Source organism: Bufo bufo, chromosome 11, assembly GCF_905171765.1.
Source record: "Bufo bufo chromosome 11, aBufBuf1.1, whole genome shotgun sequence".
Taxonomy (NCBI): Eukaryota; Metazoa; Chordata; class Amphibia; order Anura; family Bufonidae; genus Bufo; species Bufo bufo.
The window spans coordinates 41,856,637-41,874,207 of record NC_053399.1 but is presented as its reverse complement, the minus strand read 5'-3'; the positions used below and the strand labels follow the sequence as shown (position 1 = coordinate 41,874,207).

General features: G+C 47.1%; 1 protein-coding gene across 1 annotated transcript in view; it reads right to left on the bottom strand.

Annotated features, from left to right (window-relative positions):
* The window catches only part of EIF2AK4 (eukaryotic translation initiation factor 2 alpha kinase 4), a 103,071-nt gene that overhangs the window by 45,671 nt on the left and 39,829 nt on the right, over nt 1-17,571 (bottom strand). Inside the window, 3 exon segments of the mRNA XM_040411496.1 lie at nt 514-618; nt 2,135-2,257; nt 4,056-4,136. Coding sequence (XP_040267430.1) covers nt 514-618; nt 2,135-2,257; nt 4,056-4,136 — 309 coding nt within the window.

Sequence of the window (17,571 nt, the reverse complement as noted above, 5' to 3'; positions counted from 1 at the left end):
GAATATGTCCTATTCATGTCCACAATTAAGGATAAGAATAGGATCATAGGGCGGGCCATGTGCGGTCCGCAAAATGTGGAAAGCACACAACCGGTATCCGTGTTTTGCGGCTCTGCAATTTGCAGACAGCAAAACACTTACAGACATCTGAATGGACCCTTATGAAAAAGAAAAAAGCTATGTTCTGTTTCAGATCTGCTGAAGTATAAAGGGTACTTTCACACTAGCGGCAGGACGGATCCAACAGGCTGTTCACCCTGTCGGATCCGTCCTGCCGCTATTTGCCGTGCCGCTGCTCCGTCCCCATTGACTAAATTGGGGACGGGGGTGGAGCTCCAGCGCTGGACTAAAAAGTCGTGCTGCGCCGGAGCTCCGCCCCGTCCCCATTATAGTCAATGGGGACGGAGTGGCGGTCTGGCGGCACGGCGAAATAGCGGCAGGAGGAATCCGACAGGGTGAACAGCCTGTCGGATCCGTCCTGCCGCTAGTGTGAAAGTAGCCTAAGGCACTTACTTTATAGGCTGGGTGATCTGTAGCCAGACCGAAATCCCCAATCTTTACTTGATCTTCTGAATCCAAGAAAATGTTAACAGGCTTTAAGTCCCTATGTATCATCCCCTGCAAGGCAAAGCAGTAAATAATATTATTAATTATTATTATTATTATTATTATTGCGTCATTCATTCCATAGCGCTGTACATATGATAAGGGGTGCACATACATAATACAGACAAGTGCACTAAGCATGAACAAGACGAGTTACAGACTGGTACAGAAGGAGAGAGGGCCCTGCCCGTGAGGGCTTACAATCTACATGATATTTGACACTGCACCAACCCTAGCAATCCCAATATCACTAATAGGCAGGTCACACATACAAGATGGCCAGCAGACAAACGGTCATTTGGCCAACGGCTATCTGTCCCGATCATAAACATGAAAACTCGGCCAAGTGTGAATGTTTCTTTCAGATCCTTCTATCAGTAGCCTTTCTCCCATGGGAACACAACATTGGGCATCTTGAAATCATCCCCAGTGTGAGGAAGCCTCATTACACGTTAGGCTACTTTCACACTTGCGTTTTGGGCGGATCAGTCATTGATCTACAAACACGGATCCGTTACAATAATACAACCGCATGCATCCGTCATGAATGGATCAGTTTGTATTATCTGTAACGTAGCCAAGACGGATCCGTCATGAACTCCATTGAAAGTCAATGGGAGACAGATCCGTTTTCTATTGTGCCAGATTGTGTCAGAGAAAACTGATCCATCCCCACTGACTTACATTGTGTGTCGGGACCGATCCATTTGGCTCAGTTTCGTCAAGCGGACAGAAAAACGCTGCAGGCAGCATTTTGGTGTCCGCCTCCAGAGCGGAATGGTGACTGAGCGGATCCTTTTCCATTCAGAATGCATTAGGGCAAAACTGATCCGTTCTGGACCACTTGTGGGAGCCCTGAATGGATCTCACAAAACGGAAAGCCAAAACGCTAGTGTGAAAGTAGCCTTAGTCAGCTGATCCTGCCAGTAGATTAACTGCAGAATTTCAACATTGCCCAAATTTCATTTGCTAAAAGTGCACAATACCAAAAACAAAAATACACGAGCCAAGATTCTGTCCAAAGCCAACTACACAGATATAGTTTGATACAGCACTACCACTTATTGTAATCCTTATTTTCAGACACATGTACGACATGTCATTTTTATGGCCGTTTTTGATACCCTTTTTTAAGTCAAACATGAAGTGGATCCAAAAAGATGGAAACGTGAAGCCTTGCACTGGAAATCACACGCAGTTTTTGGAGCAGGTTTGATGCAGTTTGTTGCACCGAAGTCCACTTATATTTCTCCTCCCTTCCGGACCCAATTATGGCTCAAAAAAAATAAAAAATTCCTCAAACTGCCACAAAAACTGCAGGTGTGTTTCCAGCCAAACCTAAAATCTGTCAATAAAACGGGAAGCATCTAGTAGATAAGAAAATCAGCTATGCCACCTCAACCAGACTTACTTTAAAGCTTATTGTTCTGACATATACTGCCTACACAGAAGGTGTAATTACCGTAATTGGAACATGTTAACAAGTATTACTAGCTGAGCCGTCCTTCTATTACAGGGCCCTACATACCTGCTCATGAATGTATGCCAATCCATCCAATATCTCCCTAAACAGTCTCCACAGGCGATTGTTGTCCAGATATAACCCTTGATCTATAGTGTCACGTAACGTGCTTTTCTCACAATACTCCATCTGGTAACAATGAAACACATAAAAAAATGCTATCACCAAAATATTACATTTACAAGTAGGGATCGACCGATATTGCTTTTTTAGGGCCGATACCGATAATTTGTGAACTTTCAGGCCGATAGCTGATAATTTGTACCGATATTCTGGGAATTTTCATTATTGAAAAAAAAAAATTCCTACACAAATCTGCTGAAAATTAATATGTTTATTGTTAACGTGTATTTTATTATTTTTTTTTAAATCTTTCTTTTTCATTTATACTTAATATTTTTGTGTTTTTTTTTACTAACTTTTAGCCCCCTTAGGGACTAGAACCCTTGTCCTATTCCCCCTGATAGAGCTCTATCAGGGTGAATAGGATCCCACACTGTCCCTGCTGCTCTGTGCACACAGCAGCATAGAGCTGAACATGGCAGGGGGCGGGGGCTTGGGTGGGGGGGCGCACTGCGCCACCAATGATTAATACTGGGGGGCTTGGGGGGGGAGCGCACTGCGCCACCAATGAAGAGAAATCTCTCATTAATTCATATACAGGAGGCGGGAGCTGGCTGCAGAATCATATAGCCGGCTCCCGACCTCTATTAGCGGTAGCTGCGATCCGCGGCACCTAAGGGGTTAACTACCGCAGATCGCAGCTACCGCTCAGAGGTCGGGAGCCGGCTATGTGATTCTGCAGCCAGCTCCCGCCTCCTGTATATGAATTAATGAAAGACTTATCTTCATTGGTGGAGCGGTGGCCACAGCCCCTCCCCTTCTTTTGTCTTCTCTCCTCTCATTGGCGGCAGCAGCAGCACAGGGGGGAGGAGACACTGCTTCCTTCTCCCCTGTGCTGCTGAGGGAACACAGAGAGCGCTGAGAGCAGCGCGTTCTGTGTTCCCAATACGTTATCGGTATATCGGCAAAATAGATGCCGATACCGATAACTGTCAAAATCCTCAATATCGGCCGATAATATCGGTAAAACCGATAATCGGTCGATCCCTATTTACAAGTGAAGGATACACGATGGCCGCATAACACAAGATGGCCTCTGGGATGTACTAATGCTTTAAGCACCAAGTAGCATGACCAGTGTCTGACCAGTCTGGCTACAACTGTGGACAAACTACAATAAAGGGCATCTGTCAGCAGATCTGTACCTATGACACTGGCTGACCTGTTCCATGTGCGCTTGGCAGCTGAAGACATCTGTGTTGGTCCCATGTTCATATGTGCCCGAAATGCTGAGAAAAATGATGTTTTAATGTATGCAAATGAGCATTTTAGTAGCAATGGGGGCGTTGTCAGTACACCTCTCTGCTATTAACACTCCCTCTGCCTTCTGACAGGCCCAGGCACTGTAAACATCATCACACCTGGCCCTGACTTCTCCTAAAGTCAATCAAAGTGAAGAGGGCGTGGCAGTTGCAGAGAGAGCAGAGCCTCTAGGTGTAATGGCAACGCCCCCTTAGCACCAAGAGCCTCATTTGCATATATTAAAAATTTATTTTTCTCAACAATGTGGGCATATATGAACATGGGACCAACATACGTGCCTTTAGCTGCCAAGTGCACAATGAACAGGTCAGCCAGTGTCATAGGTACAGATCTGCTGACAGATACCTTTACTTGACACCTGAACAATATTTTACAGTGTACACGTGTGGATACCATATTCCAGCTTAGATATAATGCAAGCTGCATGTAATATGAATATGGAGAGTGTATGATTGGTTGCAGTTGCCATGTTTGCTTCTTCTATAAGATTTCAGGATACATACATTAACCAAGAATTGTAATTTACACAGAATGACCATACCTGGATATAAAGGTAATGCACGGTCTGAATGGACATTTCAGATGGGGACTCCTTGCATCCTTCAACAGCACACTCTTCATCCTGTTGGATTCACAGACAGGAATATTAATGACAGACAAGGATGGCATTAATGCAAGCTCTTTATCTCCAGTGTCACCCACTACAGAAGACCTGCAAAGTGTTAATTTCTAAGAGTCAGCTTTAAGGGTACATCTATTGCAGTGGCTCTGCACGCCGGACCTATGTGCTTCTGCATACATTTAGCATGTCATGTATTAAAGGGGTTGGCCCATCTGTGAGACTGATAGCATATCACTAGGCACTTCTGGGACCTGCACCTATCTCTACAACAGGGACCCCAAAGTGAAAGAGAGCACACCGTGCATGTGCAGCGTGCTCTCCATTCATTGCTATACGAGTTTTGAAAATAGCCAAGCAAGCACACCCGGCTGTTTCCAAAAGTCCCATAGCAGTGAACAAAGAGCGTACCGTGCATGCACAGCAACCTCTCCATTCACCACTATAGGACTGATGGAAATAGCCAAGCTGGCACTCACCTATTTTTGGAACTCCCATAGTGGTGAATGGAGGGTGGCCATGCATGTGCGGCTGCTCTCTGTTCATTTCGGGGGCACTGTTCAAGAGATAGAAGTAGGTCCCAGACGAGGAACCTGACACCTAATTGACATTGATGGTATATCTTAGCGATATTCCATCAATAGAGATGAGCGGATTTCTCAAAAATTCGATTCGGACGGTTCGCCGAATTTTCCGAAACTATTCGATCCAAATTTATTTGTGGCGAATCACATAAAAAAACTGCCATTTCCTGGCTGCAGAGAGCCTGTATAGTGGTGTAGAACACTGTGCCTTGCAGTAACACGCATAGGGAGTCTGCTGTGGTAGTGAAACAATACTGTGAGTCAGTATGACACGCATATGACAGGCGTCGCTCTTAGAATCACTGCACACTTCACTTACAGGTGAAGCCTTACAGGTCAATGTTAGCATCAAGAAGAAGCGCACTCCTTTTACACCATCGTCAGCTGATTTCACATAGATGTCTACAGAACCTGTTCTATTAAACGCTTATACAAGTAGAGCCCCCCTACAGAGTGGAGAGGGTGTCAGCAGTAAGTTTGTGTTGACGTCACTGATTATTTTGCCATTCCTCTGATCCGTCAGAACAATAACCCCCCAAAAATCGGATCCTGTCTGCTGAGCATCCGCCTTCACTTGGTCAGCATTTGGTCAGTAATCCATCAGTATTGCTAAAGCCCAAAAAAACAGGAGTGGATACAAAACAGAGAAGACACGTGAATGGAATATATGCATGTCTTCTGTGTTTTGTACCCACTCCTGCTTTTGGCTACCAAATCATAAGCCAATTCTGATGCAAAATAGGGACCATGTCATACAGACCTTACAGCTGCTACATAGACAGGATACGTTGTGCATCTCATTTTTCTTTCCTTCTAACATATCAGAAGAAGGGTCAAATAAATGATGATGTCAACCAGGCCAAAAAGGAAAAATAGTGGCCCAGTCATGGAGTGGGGAGGGTGGGAACAGCATGAGAAGTCCACAGAGTGGCCCAGTGACAGAGTGGTGAAGTGGCAGCAGCATGAGGAGACCAGAGTGGTGATTTGGCAGCAACATGAGGAGACTACAGAGTGGAACAATGACAGACTGTGGAGGTGGCAGCAGCAGGATGAGGAGGCCACAGACTGAAAAAGGTGACATAGTGAGGAGGTGGCAGCAGCATGAGGAGGCCACAGGGTGGCACAATTACAGAGTGTGGAGGTGGCAGCAGTAGCAGCATGAGGAGACCTGAGTGGTGACGTGGCAGCAGCATCAGGAGACCACAGAGTGACCCGGTGACAGAGTGGGGAGGTGGGTGGCAATAACAGTACCCGCTGATGATAGTGGGTGTAAGAAGGAGCACTTGGCATCAGATGTGTGGCATCAGGCGGGTGGCAGCATCAGAATAGTAGCTGAGGCAGGTAGCCAGAAGAAACCGGTCTCTTTTGTGAAGGTTTGGGTGAGGCAGCATGGATAATCTAATCTGATGCATCAGGCATTGGTGGGTGGAAATCCTGGCTGATCCATGCCTATTCATCTTGACAAAAGTCATTCTCTTCACATTTTGGGTGGACAGACGAGTTCTCCTTGGGGTAACTATGGCCCCCGCCGCACTAAACACCTGCTCTGATGCCACACTACTGGCCAGGCAGGATAGCTTTTCCAGGGCAAACTCGGCCAGTTGCGGCCACAAATCCAGTTTGGCTGCCCAGTAGTTCAGCGGATCTTCAATGACGCAGTGCTCCAGCCTAAAAAAAATACCTAGTAGCCATTGGCTCCTGAACTGAAAAATTTAGGAGCCAAATCAAATTTTTAGTCGCCAAATCGAAACTGAATCAAAATTTTGGTATCGTGACAACGCTATGTCGATCAGATCGGCGTAGGGTTGTTTTGAAACCAAAATTTTGATTCGCTTTCGTCACCATAAAAAAGTATTGCGATACTCAATACCGCACAAAAAAAACAAAAACAAAAAAAAGCCGCGTGCATTTCGCATTTTATGAAACATTCGGCCCATAATAGAACCGTCCTATCCTATTTTTTGGGGTGACAAGTTGACTAAAAAATGGCGAATGCTCACCGCATAGGAGATTTTTTTAATAATTTAATAGTTTGGACAGCGCTATGTAATATGTTTATTTATTTATTGTTTATATATTTTATATGTAAAATTGGGAAAGGGGGGATTTAAACTTAATATTTTAGGGTACTTTCACACTAGCGTTATTCTTTTCCGGCATAGAGTTCCGTCCTAGGGGCTCTATACCGGAAAAGAACTGATCAGTGTTATCCCCATGCATTCTGAATGGAGAGTAATCCGTTCAGGATGCATCAGGACGTCTTCAGTTCAGTCATCTTGACTGATCAGGCAAAAGATAAAACCGCAGCATGCTACGGTTTTATCTCCGGCGAAAAAAAAAATGAAGATTTGCCTGAATGCCGGATCCAGCATTTTTCCCCATAGGAATGTATTAGTGCCAGATCCGGCATTCAAAATACCGGAATGCACCCGCACTAAATCCGGACCCATTCACTTCTATGGGGCTGTGCACATGAGCGGTGATTTTCACACATCACTTGTGCGTTGCGTGAAAATTGCAGCATGCTCTGTTGTGCGTTTTTCACGCAACGCAGGCCCCATAGAAGTTAATGGGGCTGTGTGAAAATCGCAAGCAAGTGCGGATGCGGCGCGATTTTCACGCATGGTTCCTAGGATGAAAGTCTATTCACTGTATTATTTTCCCTTTATAACATGGTTATAAGGGAAAGTAATAGCATTCTGAATACAGAATGCTTAGTAGAAGGTCAATACAACAAACATTGGTGGCGCAGTGCGCCCCTCCAACACCCCAGTATAATAAACATTGGTGGCGCAGTGCGCCCCTCCAACACCCCAGTATAATAAACATTGGTGGCGCAGTGCGCCCCCCCCACAGCCCAGTATAATAAACATTGGTGGCGCAGTGCGCCCCCCATCACCCCAGTATAATAAACATTGGTGGCGCAGTGCGCCCCCCCATCACCCCAATACAATAAACATTGGTGGCGCAGTGCGCCCCCCATCACCCCAGTATAATAAACATTGGTGGCGCAGTGCGCCCCCCCCATCACCCCAATACAATAAACATTGGTGGCGCAGTGCGCCCCCCATCACCCCAGTATAATAAACATTGGTGGCGCAGTGCGCCCCCCCATCACCCCAATATAATAAACATTGGTGGCGCAGTGCGCCCCCCCTCAAAATAATAAACATTGGTGGCGCAGTGTGCCCCCCCCCAATATAATAAACATTGGTGGCGCAGTGGGCAGTGCCAATGAGGGTTAAAAAATAAAAAAATAATTTACTCAACCCTAACCCGCCTCCTGTATTTGTATAAGAAACGTTGGTGGCACAGTGCGCCCACCCCCCCCCCCCCCCCAAGTATAATAAACATTGGTGGCTCAGTGGGAAGTGCCAATGAGGGTTAAAAATAATAAAAGAAAATTAACTCACCTCCTCCAGTTGATCGCATAGCTGCCGGTCTCCTGTACTTACTTCTTTCTTCAGGACCTGTGGTGACGTCACTGTGCTCATCACATGATCCATTACCATGGTTAAGTAGCTCAGTGACGTCACCACAGGTCCTGAAGAAAGAAGTAAGTACAGGAGACCGGCAGCTATGCGATCAACTGGAGGAGGTGAGTTAATTTTCTTTTATTATTTTTAACCCTCATTGGCACTTCCCACTGAGCCACCAATGTTTATTATACTGGGGGGGGGGGGGGCCGCACTGTGCCACCAATGTTTATTATACTGGGGTGTTTGGGGGGGGGGGGGGGGCCGCACTGTGCCACCAACATTTATTATACTGGGGGGGGGGGCGCACTGCGCCACCAACGTTTCTTATACAAATACAGGAGGCGGGTGCCGGAATCAAATAGCCGGCACCCGACCTTTGTGACAGGGGGCTGCGATCAGCTACAATTAACCCCTCAGGTACCGCACCTGAAGGGTTAACTCAACTGCAGCTGATCGCAGCTCCCTGTCACAAAGGTCGGGTGCCGGCTATTTGATTCCGGCACCCGCCTCCTGTATTTGTATGACAGGTCAGTTTTCTTCATTGGTGGCGCAGTGGCCACAGCCCCTCCTCCTCCTCCTGCCTCTTCTTATTGGCAGAGGCGGCGGCAGCAGCAGCACAGGGGGGAGGGAGAGACTCCTCCTGCGCTGCTGAGAACATCAGCTCCTGTGCCTGCCGCTGTATTGAGCAGAGCTGCGGCGGCGGGTCTAGTCGCAAATGGCGACAAGACTAAAAAGTCTTGTCGCCATTTGTAAATTCTAAGTCGCATTGGCGACCATTTTGGTCGCCATCTGGAGCCCTGTGACGGCTGGCAGGGTGCACTCCAAGTATGCAGTTCAGGTTCTGCTCCAGGTCTAGCTGCTGCTGCTGGTGAGTAGTTTCTTCACTAGGCAGGTTGAGAAAGCTGCTCATCATCGACTCTAGACTCAAGCTGCTGCTGATGGAGCTGGTACTGCTGATGGAGCTGGTACTCTGCTCCTACCCCCCCTCCCCCAGAGCAACCATGGCAGTGGAACGAGAGCGCAGCCCCGATCAGACATGCGAGAGGATGGACGTTGGCGCAGATAAGCAGCGGCCTACTGACTACATAGGATGTCTCTATAGTAATTTAGTTTCTCCTCCCTCTCAGCGGGTGTAAAAAAAGGCCCCCATTGGGACCGGTAGCGAGGGTCCAACAAGGTGGAGAGCCAGAAGTCATCCCTCTGCCGAATGGTGACCATTCAGCTGTCACTACCCAAGCAAGTGAGCATGCAGCAGGCCATTTGCACAAGTGACTCAGAGGGACTCCCTGCCTCTATCTCCACTGCATACTGCCACGGTGTGCCTGGGTCATCTGCCTCATCTCCCTCTTGCTCCTCCTCTCCTGTCACCTGTGTAGAAAAACCACCCATTTCGATACATATTGCTTGTGCTTCAATGTCGTCGTCCTCCTCCTCCTCCTCCTCCAGATTAGCCCCCACAGGGCTCATGTGGCCGTGAGATGTAGGCGCCACGTCTCCAGTTGCCTGACCAGCCAGATTTACCAGCATCTGTTCCAGGATATGAAGCAAATAAAATGGCATCCTCAAAGGGCCTGAGCAAATGGCAGGTGTCACGCATGAGCTGCCACTGACTGACATCGAAGTTACACAGGGGAGTACTCCTGTCCGTTTGGATCATCAAGAAATCGTTTATGGCCTCTGTTTGTATAGTCGGTCCAACATATGGAGGGCGGAATTCCAACGGGTGGAAACGTCGCATGTCAGCCTATGTTGGGGGACGCCGTTCTGGCGCTGCTGCTCAAGGAGGGCGTGCTTGGCGATATACGAAGTGCATGCAAAGTTTCCTGGCATTTTTTAGGATGTCTTGCAGATGGGTAGAAGACTTCAGGAACCGCTTGACAACCAGATTGAACACGTGCGCCATGCAGGTCGCATGACTGAGCCCTCCTTGACGCAGCGCCGACACCATGTTGTTCCCATTGTCGGTCACCATGGTTCAGATTTTGAGTTGTTGCGGAGAAAGCCAGGATTCGATTTCTTGATGAAAGACACGGAGCAGTTCCTCCCCTGTGTGACTCAGTTCGCCCAGGCAAATGAGGTGTAGAACAGCGTGACACCGCCATGCCCTGCACATGTGGTATGCTGGAGGAGCACTGTGAATTGTCCCTGCAGTGGAGGCTGAGGACACAGTGGTGGATGAGGAGGCAGAGGCGGACATTGTCGCAGGACCAACGGTGCAAGAACATGGAGGCGGAAGCGGCGTCATCTGGCCAAGTTTCTAGTGTGGCTGGGCAGGAACCACATTCACCCAGTGGGCCGTAAAGGACATGTATTGTCCCTGACCGTAGTTACAGCTCCACACGTCGGCGCAGCCGTGCACTTTGGCAGACAATGACAAGCTCAAGGCCTGGCCCAACTTCTGTGCTACATATTTGTGCAGGGCTGGTACTGCCTTTTTGGCAAAGAAATGACGGCTTGGGACTCTCCACAAGCCATCATTTCTCTGAAAGGTGCAGAGTCCACCACTTGGAAAGGGAGGGACTGCAGTACCAGCAACTTGGCCAGGAGCACATTCAGCTTCCGCGACATAGGATGAACACACGCGTATTGCTGTCTCTTCGCAATCGCTTCGGTGATCGACTGCTGGCGAAATTAGTGACCAGGAGTAGGAAGAGAAGCAGGAGCATCAAAACTGGTAGATGATGGGAAGGACAGACAGCTCCCTTTGGCTGAGGTGGTGGAGCCTTGACTGCCTGAAATCATGTGTGTGCCACTGGGTGATGCAGCGGTTGCTGCGGCAGGCTGGACCACCACATGGGAGCCATGATTCTCCCAGGCCACATTATGGTGACACTGCAAATGTTGACGCAGGGCCGTGTTGCCGACATTGGCACCCTGGCCACGCTTCACCTTCTGCCGACAGATTCGGCAAATGGCTATGTTCACCTCACCTGGTGGCTTAACAAAAACTGCCACACCGCCAAGTAGGTGATATTACCCCCAACACTCCGCACTGTCTGACTGCTACAGCCACTGCCTCCATGAACCCCTGCACCACTACTTTCCAGGCAGGTAGGCTCCTGCAAAGCAGGTGGTAAACCCCGGGCACGTTTGGCTCCCGACCTCCCACTGCTGCCACCCTGCTGACTCCCGGCCACGCTACTGACTTGCTGGCTCTGCTGCTGCCTCAAGAGCAAGCTGCCACCCTCTTCTCCCGATGATGATGATGAAGCCCCTTAGTCACCCGGCTCCCAACTGCGATCGGCTATATCATCGAGTACTGTCTGCACGTCACTGATGTCATCCTCAACTGTCTCTGGGTCAGAAGCCTGACTGCTCACAACACCAGCTCCCACTTCATTCTCCACATCACTAGTTGGCAGCCTACCGGAGGAAGTGGCGGATGTCTCCTCCAGATCTGGGCAGTAGCTGCTGACTGTCCTCTAGTAGCTCATCCTCGCTGTATAGTGGAGCTGAGCCCACAGCATATAATACTTGTCTGGCTGAGGGAACAGAAAAGAATATAGAGGCAGGTTGAGGACAGGTGAGGGCACAGGACCTGCTCCCGGGCCATGCCAACTAAGGGTTGTGTCTGACGTACCCACCGACTCTTGGCTGGGGGTTTCTGATGTCACTTGGGACAAAGTGGATGACCTAGTCAACCATTTAAGCACCTCTGGGTTGCTGGTGTAGACACGACCGCTAGATGACACCGGGAGCTCAGGCCTCTCGCTGCGACTCCTGCTGCCACGCCCCCTTACTCTGCTGCGACCTGTGCCTGCACCAGAAACATTTAGGCCTCTGCCACTCCTTGACACTGTTAGATCAAATAAATTAAAAGAAAATTAATACACCCCAAAAAAGGCTGTAATTTTGTCACTTCACTGCACAATGGCTAACCAGCCTTTTTTCCCCCTCTAATACGCCCGAAAAGGCTTCAGAACATATAACTGCACTGCTGAACAGCTAATAAACACTTTTTTCCAATACACCCTAAAAAGGCTGTAATTGTCACTTCACCGCACAACGGCAAATAAGCCCTTTTTGTTTTCCACTAATACACCACAAAAAAGGCTTTAAAACATATACAGTTGCAAGAAAAAGTATGTGAACCCTTTGGAATGATATGGATTTCTGCACAAATTGGTCATAAAATGTGATCTGATCTTCATCTAAGTCCAACAATAGACAATCACAGTCTTCTTAAACTAATAAACACACGAAGAATTAAATCTTACTATGTTTTTATTGAACACACCATGTAAACATTCACAGTGCAGGTGGAAAAAGTATGTGAACCCTTGGATTTAATAACTGGTTGAACCTCCTTTGGCAGCAATAACTTCAACCAAACGTTTCCTGTAGTTGCAGATCAGACGTGCACAACGGTCAGGAGTAATTCTTGACTATTCCTCTTTACTGAACTGTTTCAGTTCAGCAATATTCCTGGGATGTCTGGTGTGAATCACTTTCTTGAGGTCATGTCACAGCATCTCAATCGGGTTGAGGTCAGGACTCTGGGCCACTCCAGAAGGCGTATTTTCTTCTGTGTAAGCCATTCTGTTGTTGATTTACTTATACGCTTTGGGTTGTTGTCCTGTTGCAACACCCATCTTCTGTTGAGCTTCAGCTGGTAGACAGATGGCATTAAGTTCTCCTGCAAAATGTCTTGATAAACTTGGGAATTAATTTTTCCTTCGATGATAGCAATCTGTCCAGGCCCTGACGCAGCAAAGCAGCACCAAACCATGATGCCCCCACCACCATACTTCACAGTTGGGATGAGGTTTTGATGTTGGTGTGCTGTGCCTCTTTTTCTCCACACATAGTGTTGTGTGTTTCTTCCAAACAACTCAACTTTGGTTTCATCTGTCCACAGAATATTTTGCCAGTACTGCTGCGGAACATCCAGGTGCTCTTGTGCAAACGGTAAACTTGCAGCAATGTTTTTTTTGGACAGCAGTGGCTTCCTCTGTGGTATCCTTCCATGAAATCTATTCTTGTTTAGTGTTTTACGTATCGTAGATTTGCTAACAGGGATGTTAGCATATGCCAGAAACTTTTGTAAATCTTTAGCTGACACTCTAGGATTCTTCTTCACCTCATTGAGCAGTCTGCGCTGTGCTCTTGCAGTCATCTTTACAGGATTGCCACTCCTAGGGAGAGTAGCAGCAGTGCTGAACTTTCTCCATTTATAGACATTTGTCTTACCGTGGACTGATGAACAGCAAGGCTTTTGGAGATACTTTTATAACCCTTTCCAGCTTTATGCAAGTCAACAATTCTTAATCGTAGGTCTTCTGAGAGCTCTTTTGCGCGAAGCATCATTCACATTAGGCAATGCTTCTTGTGAAAAGCAAACCCAGAACTGGTGTGTGTTTTTTTATAAGGCAGGGCAGCTGTAACCAACACCTCCAATCTCATCTCATTGATTGGACTCAAGTTGGCTGACACCTCACTCCAATTAGCTCTTTGTCACTTCACCGCACAGCGGCAAATAAGCCCTTTTTTTTCACTAATACACCACAAAAAAGGCTTAAAAACATAACTGCACTGCTGATGGCAAATAAGCCCTTTTTTCCACTAATAGACCCTGAAAAATGCTTTAGAACAGATAACTGCACCGCACAACTGCTAATAAGACGTACAAATATTTCCTGGTAATACATCCCGTTATTGGCTGTATCACACAGCACTTGCACCCCAATAACAAGCAAGGTTTTCTGGAATTTTTTTTCCCTTTAGAGTATCTCAAAGTGTATAACCCCATATCAGCATGGGTTTATGTGGATTGGTCTGTCAAACTAATTGAAATCAGTTTCTATGAGGAGGCAAGTTCTAGACTTGACCTCAGCGAATCAATGGATGTCGTATATCTGGACTTTTCCAAAGCATTTGATACTGTGCCACATAAAAGGTTAGTATATAAAATGAAAATGCTCGGACTGGGAGAAAAATGTCTGTATGTGGGTAAGTAACTGGCTGAGTGATAGAAAACAGAGGGTGGTTATTAACGGTACACACTCAGATTGGGTCACTGTCACTACCTCAGGGGTCAGTATTGGGCCCTATTCTCTTCAATATATTTATTAATGATCTTGTAGAAGGGTTGCACAGTAAAATATCAATTTTTGCAGATGACACTATACACGGAAGAGGACAGTATACTGCTACAGAGGGATCTGGATAGATTGGAGGCTTGGACAGAGAAGTGGCAGATGAGGTTTAACACTGACAAATGTAAGGTTATGCACATTGGAAGGAATAATGCAAGTCACCCGTACATACTAAATGGTAAAACACTGGGTAGCACTGACATGGAAAATGACTTAAGAATTTTACTGGACAGCAAACTAAACTGTAGAAACAAGTGTCAGGTAACTGCTGCCAAGGCCAATAAGATAATGGGTTGCAAATAGTCCTCAAAAATGCTAAGTAGGGGTGCACCGAAATTCCGGCAGCCGAAAATATCGGCCGAAAATGCGCCTAATCCATTTCTGCCGATATTGGTACATATCGGCAGAAAATATGGGGTTTGGGATTTGGCCAGGCGGGCGGTTTACTTTAAGTCACTGCATCTTTATTTTACCTTACAATCGTGACGCTCCAGTAACAACTCTGCAGGCAGAGCGGAGGGCAGCGTAACGTCACTTACTCACGTGACGCGCCTGCTCCGCCTCCTTCATTCATAAAGTGGGCGGAGCAGGTGCGTCACGTGAGTAAGTGACGTTACGCCGCCCTCCGCTCTGCCTGCAGAGTTGTTACTGGAGCGTCACGATTAGTCTGCTGTGAGCAGCAGGGCCGGGGCTGTTATGGGTAGGGGGATCGGTCTATGGCACTGCTATGGGGAGGGGGGATCTGTGCACTGTTATGGGGAAAGGGATCTGTGCACTGTTATGCCCATAACGGTGCACATATCCCCCCCTCCATAACAGCGCCACCCACATAACCCCCCCTCCATAACAGAGCCACCCACAGATCCCCCTCTCCATAACAGAGCCACCCACAGATCCCCCTCTCCATAACAGAGCCACCCACAGATCCCCCTCTCCATAACAGAGCCACCCACAGATCCCCCTCTCCATAACAGAGCCACCCACAGATCCCCCTCTCCATAACAGAGCCACCCACAGATCCCCCTCTCCATAACAGAGCCACCCACAGATCCCCCTCTCCATAACAGAGCCACCCACAGATCCCCCTCTCCATAACAGCACCACCCACAGATCCCCCTCTCCATAACAGAGCCACCCACAGATCCCCCTCTCCATAACAGAGCCACCCACAAATCCCCCTCTCCATAACAGAGCCACCCACAGATCCCCCTCTCCATAACAGAGCCACCCACAGATCCCCCTCTCCATAACAGAGCCACCCACAGATCCCCCTCTCCATAACAGAGCCACCCACAGATCCCCCTCTCCATAACAGAGCCACCCACAGATCCCCCTCTCCATAACAGAGCCACCCACAGATCCCCCTCTCCATAACAGAGCCACCCACAGATCCCCCTCTCCATAACAGAGCCACCCACAGATCCCCCTCTCCATACAGATCCCCCTCTCCCAGCACCATGTTATATAATATGATTTATTAAATTCATGAAAAAGAATTATTAATAAAATCATTTAAAAAAAAGTATTTTGGGCAAAAAGGCAGTTTCGGTTTTCGGTCAAGGGCATCCTGAATTTTCGGTTTCGGACCAGAATTTTCATTTCGGTGCACCCCTAATGCTAAGAGAAGAGAATGTATTGCGACCCCTAGGCCAATGGTGGAACAGACTTCGATCCAGCCCAGAAGTTTGCATTACATGAGAAAAGGGAGCATACCTCCTGTATCTCGTTTAATATATATAACACATGCTTTTCAGACAGTGGTTTAGAGACTGGTAATGCAACATATTTAAAATAAGAGGTTTAAGGTGCCCATACATCTTGAATAGCAGTTAGCCGAACACGCTCTCCCAAAACCCCTATACATATAGGCCACTCACTCTTTGTTGCTACATTTGGTTTGCAGATAAAGGCATCACTGAGTCACTATTGTCCAGGAAATGCATACAGTGATCGGGGGCTGAGTGTCAAAGATGAGCGCATGGTCAAAGAAGATTGTGATTCTGTCAATGGATGAGCAAGATAGGTGGCCATGTTTCCAGAAACCAGTACTATAATTGATTGTAGAACAGGACTTATGTAGGGCAGAATATAAAGGAGTAACTCCACTCAGAGGTAAGGAGAATCCTCCAAATCTGTGAAGGAGGTTCCTGGGTTTCTGATGGGAGGAGAGGGGGAGGTACGACATTACTCTACAGAAACATAGAATGTGTCGGCAGATAAGAACCATTTGGCCCATCTAGTCTGCCCAATATACTGAATACTATGGATAGCCCCTGGCCCTATCTTATATGAAGGATGGCCTTATGCCTATCCCATGCATGCTTAAACTCCTTCACTGTATTTGCAGCTACCACTTCTGCAGGAAGGCTATTCCATGCATCCACTACTCTCTCAGTAAAGTAATACTTCCTGATATTAATTTTAAACCTTTGCCCCTCTAATTTAAAACTATGTCCTCTTGTAGCAGTTTTTCTTCTTTTAAAAAAAAATCTCTTTTCTTTTACCTTGTTGATTCCCTTTATGTATTTAGCAGTTTCTATCATATCCCCTCTGTCTCGTCTTTCTTCCAAGCTATACATGTTAAGGTCCTTTAATCTTTCCTGGTAAGTTTTGTCCTGCAATCCATGTACTAGTTTAGTAGCTCTTCTCTGAACTTTCTCCAAAGTATCAATATCCTTCTGGAGATATGGTCTCCAGTACTGAGCACAATACTCCAAATGAGGTCTCACTAGTGCTCTGTAGAGCGGCATGAGCGCCCCCCTCTTTCTACTGGTAATGCCTCTCCCTATACACCCAAGCATTCTGCTAGCATTTCCTGCTGCTCTATGACATTGTCCGCCTACCTTTAAGTCTTCTGAAATAATGACCCCTAAATCCCTTTCCTCAGATACTGAGGTTAGGACTGTATCACTGATTTTATATTCTGCTCTTGGGTTTTTATGCCCCAGGTGCATTATCTTGCACTTATCAACATAAAATTTTAGTTGCCAGATTTTTGACCATTCCTCTAGTTTTCCTAAATCTTTTTCCATTTGGTGTATCCCTCCAGGAACATCCACCCTGTTACAAATCTTTGTGTCATCAGTAAAAGACACACCTTACCATCGAGGCCTTCTGCAATTTCGCTGATAAAGATATTAAACAATATGGGTCCCAGAACAGATCCCTGAGGCACCCCACTGGTAACAAGACCATGGTCTGAATATACTCCATTGACTACAACCCTCTGTTGTCTGTCCCTAATCCATTCAACAATATGGGTGTCCAAGCCCAAAGACTG